This window comes from Cyprinodon tularosa, unplaced genomic scaffold (assembly GCF_016077235.1).
Source record: "Cyprinodon tularosa strain WSP-4 unplaced genomic scaffold, ASM1607723v1 ctg71, whole genome shotgun sequence".
Taxonomy (NCBI): domain Eukaryota; kingdom Metazoa; phylum Chordata; class Actinopteri; order Cyprinodontiformes; family Cyprinodontidae; genus Cyprinodon; species Cyprinodon tularosa.
The window spans coordinates 4725084-4731686 of NW_024039463.1; the positions used below are offsets into that span (position 1 = coordinate 4725084).

At 32.6% G+C, this 6603-nt stretch overlaps 1 protein-coding gene across 1 annotated transcript; it reads right to left on the reverse strand.

The window, feature by feature from the left end:
- Positions 1-711: 711 nt before the first annotated feature.
- ppcdc (phosphopantothenoylcysteine decarboxylase) lies at positions 712-6399 on the reverse strand. The gene is made up of 5 exons (XM_038268715.1): positions 6078-6399; positions 4862-4957; positions 4265-4393; positions 3983-4151; positions 712-915 (listed from the first exon to the last, which is right to left on the reverse strand). Exons 1-5 carry the CDS (start codon positions 6219-6221, stop codon positions 827-829), a joined length of 627 nt encoding a protein of 208 aa, XP_038124643.1. The 5' UTR covers positions 6222-6399; the 3' UTR covers positions 712-826.
- Between the last annotated feature and the right edge of the window lie 204 nt (positions 6400-6603).

The window sequence follows — 6603 nt, forward strand, 5'->3', positions numbered from 1 at the left end:
GTTGTTTGAAGCACAACTATCTCGATCTGTGTGCTGCGTTCCTTTAGTCTTTATGATACTGGTTGTTCTCTAAAAAAAACTATTTTCTAATGAACCTCTGAGGCTTCCACAGAAAAGCTGGATTCATACCGAAACAACGCTACAAGCAGGTTGAATCTATTTATACAAATAGCCTCTGGACAAACAGCAAACTATTTTAATCTTTGTCAGTAAGAACTATTTCTGAGCTCTCACAACTGTCAGTTTTACACCTCACCACTGTAGAGACAATAGTAACAGAATCCGGTCTGTTAACCAGTTTGATTAAGGTGCTTGTTCTGCTTCTTTAAAATAGTGTTTCCTTATAGAGTGCATGCAAAATACTTCAAAGAAAAAAACTATATTTAAATACCAAAACAGTGTTATAAGTTAGACATTCTGCAAAAAATACACAACATAAATGGACACATTTAAAAGTACCTTTTTAATTAAAAACGTTTTAACTGTGAAGAAATATTTTCAAACTTTAATTAAACCTGTCTGCCGATGAGGTCAGAAGATGAAGAAAGGACATTCCTGCTCTAACTGGGTGGCTGTGAACAGTTAAAGTACACACATAAGTTTTTCAATTTTTTAGTAAAAATGACAGAGATCGTTTACAGCTACACAGAGGAAGATTTTCCTCCAACAAGATATGCAACTCCATGACTTACTGACCACCCCATGAAGGATAAACTATACCAGGTGGCGTATTTATGCAAAAAAAAAAAAAAACCTTTGTACAAAAGTATGAAAGCTATTCAACTTGAATAGATAGTCTCAGCTGGATGGTTTCTCCTGGAAACTTTCACGTTTTCTGCAGCGACTCATCTTGATTTGGAAGATGTTGCCTGATAATACTGACAATGGTCGATACCTCTGCCATGGCGCCTTTACCTACAACAAAAGAAGAAGTTAAAGAAGTGCATCAAAAAGGAAAAATAAAGTTCATCCATTTATCACTTCAAAAAAATATATAAAAAATAAATTGTCCTGAAGGAGATTCATGGTAATAATATGTCAATAATGAACATTTCAGGCATGATAGTGCATATTTTAGTTTTTTGACTATCATTAGATTACCATTTCCTAAAATAATACCTAGCCATCTTCTCTGTTGCACAATTTACACTCACCAACACTCGCACACTCATACAAACACTGTATCCATCTTCTGTCACTGTTATTTGAATTATCCACTTTGTCTATGAATGTAAAATTTAAAAAAACAACAGAAAAACAAAAATAAAAGACTTAAGTAATGCAGATTTATCAAACCTGTACAATCCCTCATTGATCAGACAAAGCACATTCTTAATAGTGTTTCATCAACATTAAACGGTTGCATCAGAATTAATGAAGTACAGAAAGCCAAGCACATTGCACTTTAAATTTTTGACACAGCATAAAGAGGCAAACTAACTTGTGGTCCAATCACCATTGATGAACAAAGCTTACTTTTTCAAATTGTTTCTAACACACAACATTTGCTTTTTGGTGCTACGCCCTTTTCTAGTACACTTCTGTATTTCCATTATCTAAAGGTTGGAGTGTGTGAGCTAACAACTGATTTTGCTGTGTCATCCAGGCAATCTTTAAACAAAAGTATCACCGGAGGCTTCAAGGCCGAGTTTAAAAGCCAGCAATGACTGTTACTGGACTGTTTGTGCAGCCAAAATTATACAGTCTAGAAGGGCCTGAGAAATGAAGGCATCAGAGAAAATATTTAGGAATACCAAATGATGCATAAAACTTATGACAGTTGTTTAGATAAAAAGTTTATGTATTACCTGTTTACTAGCAAAGATATCTTACAAATTGTTAAACAAATCAGACAAGTACTTTGGAACCACACTGGGTCATGTAAGCCCTGGGTCAAATAAAAGGCGTTTCTATCAGGTAACCTAACAGACTGCATAAGGCACTATCTGAGTTCATCACAGAGCGCACTCAGTAGGTTGATTTGACCTCTGGCAGTTGTGGCATTTATCATTTCCCTTAATTATAGCAGTCTTTTAAACTGTGGTGACATTTGTCATAGTAGTGGGACAAGCAAGTAATGAAGCTTGTTTCAAGTATCAAAACATGGAGTATAAACTTGAAATCTATGTGTTTTTCCATTATATGTCTCTATATACTTTTGATGAGTGTATTACAATAAATGACAGGTATATTGTACCTGAGGCAGTCTGATAATTTTCCGATTCTCATATGAACTGAAAGTTCAGACTATACACACTCAGAATGAAACAAGAGATTTAAATAAATAAAAAAACAAGGTCAATCATCATCCATCAGAAAGCTGACATCATATTTAGATAAACTTTGAAAACTTTGACTTTAGGCCAAATTTGACGACGTCTCCTATCTGACTTTCATCTGATCAAGTGGAAAAAAATCAGTAGGTAAATGGGAAAACCTTTAGAATCATCTGAAATCACAACCAAATAAGCTAAAGTCGTGATGCTTAGCACTAATACTTTCACCAACAAGCATGTGCAAGTTGCAGCTGTGTAAAGAGTACTTAAAGACAGCGTGACATTTGCCTGCTATTTCTATAATGATCAGTAAATGTAAGTTAAGTGTAACTGAGGGAATAGGAAAGATAAAATCAAGCCTTCTCAAAAACTTCTCAAAAAAAGCTGAAAATGGCTGATTAACGTGGCAATGAGCTGCTGAAATATTACGAAATTTAATGCAGCATGATTCATCAGGAGACTAAGAAGCAACAACAAGGAAGCAATAATGTAAGCTTTTTTACAGTAGTATGCAACGTCTAACAGGGAAAAAACTAAGCCGACATATTCTACCTCTTTCTATACAATCTGATGTCTCTGCTGCCAAAGTTGCTTTACAGAACTACAAAGGCTGAGGTCCATTACACTGGAGTCAACTTTCTTCAACTTGACTAAGAAAGTACCTGACCCCGCATTCAGTGAGAAATTGACCAAAAACATATGAAAATACCAACAGCTTAGTTTGTAAACACATTCCAGCAAAATTCCAAGAAGGCATTAGAAAAAAAATAAATTTATATATATATATATATATATATATATATATATATATATATATATATATATATATATATATATATATATATATATATATATATATATATATATTTTTTTTTTTTTTTTTTTTTTTTTTTTTTTTTTTTTTTTGGGAACAGTTAAACAGTTCCAAAACTAGAACAGTAATATATATATATATATATATATATATATATATATATATATATATATATATATATATATATATATATATATGAAAAATAATAATAAAAAATATTATATATATATATATATATATATATATATATATATATATATATATATATATATATATATATATATATATATATATATATTTATTTATTTATTTTTATTTTTTTAACAGATTGTAAAAATGAGTCCACGTTAAGTGTAAGGTAACTGGTCTGTTTACAGCCTTAACAGTTTTCATTTGATAGTGCCAAGCACATTTTATTTTTCTGTGGTTAAATTTGCTGGAATGTCTCTAATTATAAATAACGCAGGAGAAAGCACAAAAAATCCAGACGAATTGTTTATTTTAACATTTATATCTAATTTTGGCAATAAAACACATGCTGTGTTTGTTTCGTTCTTCATAAAGCGATGTCTGTAGAGTTCCTCTCACTTGATAGGGTTGTTTTATTTCTTGTGAAACTAGTGTTTTGTTTGAATTTGCCATCAGTTTTTAAAATATTGTGTAAGTGGTTTTTGGGGCAGTGTGTTTTACAGTTTTACTCTTTATCTAACATTTGTCCTTTAGTTTCTGCAATTTTAGTTTATGAAACACTTGAGGATTTTGTTTTATATTTTCAGATTTTTCTCATATTTTTGAAAAAAAAAAATCTAACATCAGCAGTAGGTTATTTTTACCAAAGTATTCAGTAAGGAATATAGTTTATTAAGAACTTAAAATATAGATAAAAACCTACCTTCATCCCCACAGACTAGCTTCTTAGCAATGCAGGGGATTTCTACATATCCAAACTCTTTTAGCCTGGAGACCTGCTGGTCCGTGATGGGATGCTGCCACATAGCTGTATTCATAGCAGGACAGAAAAGGAGAGGTCGACTGGTATCCCAGGCTCTCACCACACACGTCTGAAAGAAATTAATTCCAATCAAACTAAGCTGTTTCAGAAAAACATTAAAACACATGTAGTTTGCTATTATAATTTTTTCTAAACTTGAGGATATTAATGTTACATTCTCACCAGTAGGTTGTCACAGATCCCATTAGCAATCTTTCCAAGAGTATTGGCGTCAAGAGGGGCAATGATCAGCAGGTCTGCCCAGCGTCTCAGCTCAATGTGAAGCACAGGATCGGATCTTTGGGTCCAGAGCTAAACAGGAGACAGGATGTCGGGCCAAAATTGCACAATCTTTGCTGGTCTCTTATTAGATCTCTGTGACTTAAAATGTCTGAACTGCTCTATTATGGCTTACAAATATGCATAATGTTCCTAGACTTAATTCTAGCATTATATATATGATGTTCTATAATTTTGTATTTTGTACATTAAAATACTAAAAACAAGGGTTTTAAGTACATTATTGTTACTATCGTCAATGTCACATTTGTGTGCAACTATAAGGATCAATATCCAATATCATTATAACAACAATAGAAAAATAATAGCAGTAATAATATAACTTTTGCTGTAATTGCTTATTCAAAAGATTAGATTGCAAGCCACTTTTGTTTAAATATTTTGAGTATTATTACTCAGTGAAATCATGGTATTTATCATGGTAAGAGAATCTCACTCCCACCCACTTAGGTACTTTCTGGTGTTTCCCATTATTATTACCTCCCACTCATCCTTGTCAGTGTAGATCTTTACAGAAACATCTGAGGGACTGTAGAAGTGTTTGGCATGCTCTGTGGTGACCACTCTTACTTTCACCTGAGGAAAAAAAAGAAACAAAGACACTGACCAAAATATCTTAGCAAATTTGACTGCAAACTTGCACCAAGCCATATCATCACAGTGGTATCTCAACAAATTAAAATATTACCAAAAACTCAAAAGTGGAACTCGTCCCTATTAGAAACTTAATAAAACATAAGGGCTGCAACTAACGATTATTTTTTTGATTAATCGATTAATATTTGGGTAGCAAAAGATTCCTTAAAGAAGACTTTTAACAAAATTAAACCAAACTAAATCTTTTCCACTTAAGGAGTCCTGGATACAGCATATTGATAGACGAAACATTTTTTTTTTCTTTTATCTTAAATGCAAATATCTACCTTATAATTTTGGTATAATTCCTGCTTAAGGTGAATCGCGCTGTCAGCTATAGTTATGTTTTAGAGACTCTACACTCCAGTTAATTGGTTACTAAAACAGTTGTGGATTATTTCAATAATCGATTAATCGCAATTAATCTGATTAACTGTTTCAAACCTATTAAACATAACTAAATATATTTCAATCAAATATTTCTATTATGACTGTGGTTTATCATGTCTGAAAACCATAATTGTCCTTTTTTATAAAATCTGCATATGACATAAGACCAACTAATGGGATTTGTAATATAGAAATACTTCTTTATGAGCTCATATTGAGGCCAACTTTCTTTACAGGTGTGCAGCATCCAGTCACTGACTCCCTACTAAAGGGAAGATAAGTCCAACAATCCACTGATAATGAACCTGGCAGTTCACAGAGTTCTCTTCACAGAGATCCAACAGTGCGGCATAAAGGCAGATAAATTAAATCTGACTGCAGCTGGAGTGAATACTTTTATCAGTTTATACAAAGTGATACAGAAGCTTCTTTCTGAATTCCAATCAATAGCTGTAGGTCATGGAATTGCAAAATAAATTAATTTTAGAAATAAAGTATTATACCATATGAAGGTGTTCTTTAATGCATTTGTCTTACTTATACGATGCACTTATATTGATGTTTGTGTCTAATGTCTCCACCATGCGGAAAATGTAAGATCGTGCAGCCAGATGAACTAAAAACGAGTTTCTTATAACGAATGTAAATAAATGACTATGAATCAGCTCACCCCGGGGAGCTGAAGAAGCTCAGAGACCAAGACTGGTAGTTTCAACGCTGCAACGCTCCCTGTTACACCCACAAGAACACAAAACGTATCGGGTGATTTTAACAAATCAGTTTTCAGAGACGATGCTGGGTCCTCTGGCTGCATATTAGCCGAGGATTAGCAGCAGTTAGCTGGCTAGCTGCTGTGAACCCTTCTTCTTCTTCTTTCCTTTAATTTGCGGATTGCAAACAACTTATAGGTGCAGGTGCATACTTCCACCTACTGTACAAGAGTGTGTAGCTCTAAACTTTCATCTACTGTCTAGTTCTACTTCTTCTTCTTCCTCTTCTTTTTATTTCTACTTTTTTTTTATGGCGGTTGGCAAGCTTATTGGTGTGCATTACCGCCATCTACGGGAATGGAGTGTGGATCAGTATATATATATATATATATATATATATATATATATATATATATATATATATATATATATATATATATATATATATATATATATATATATATATATATATATATATATATATAT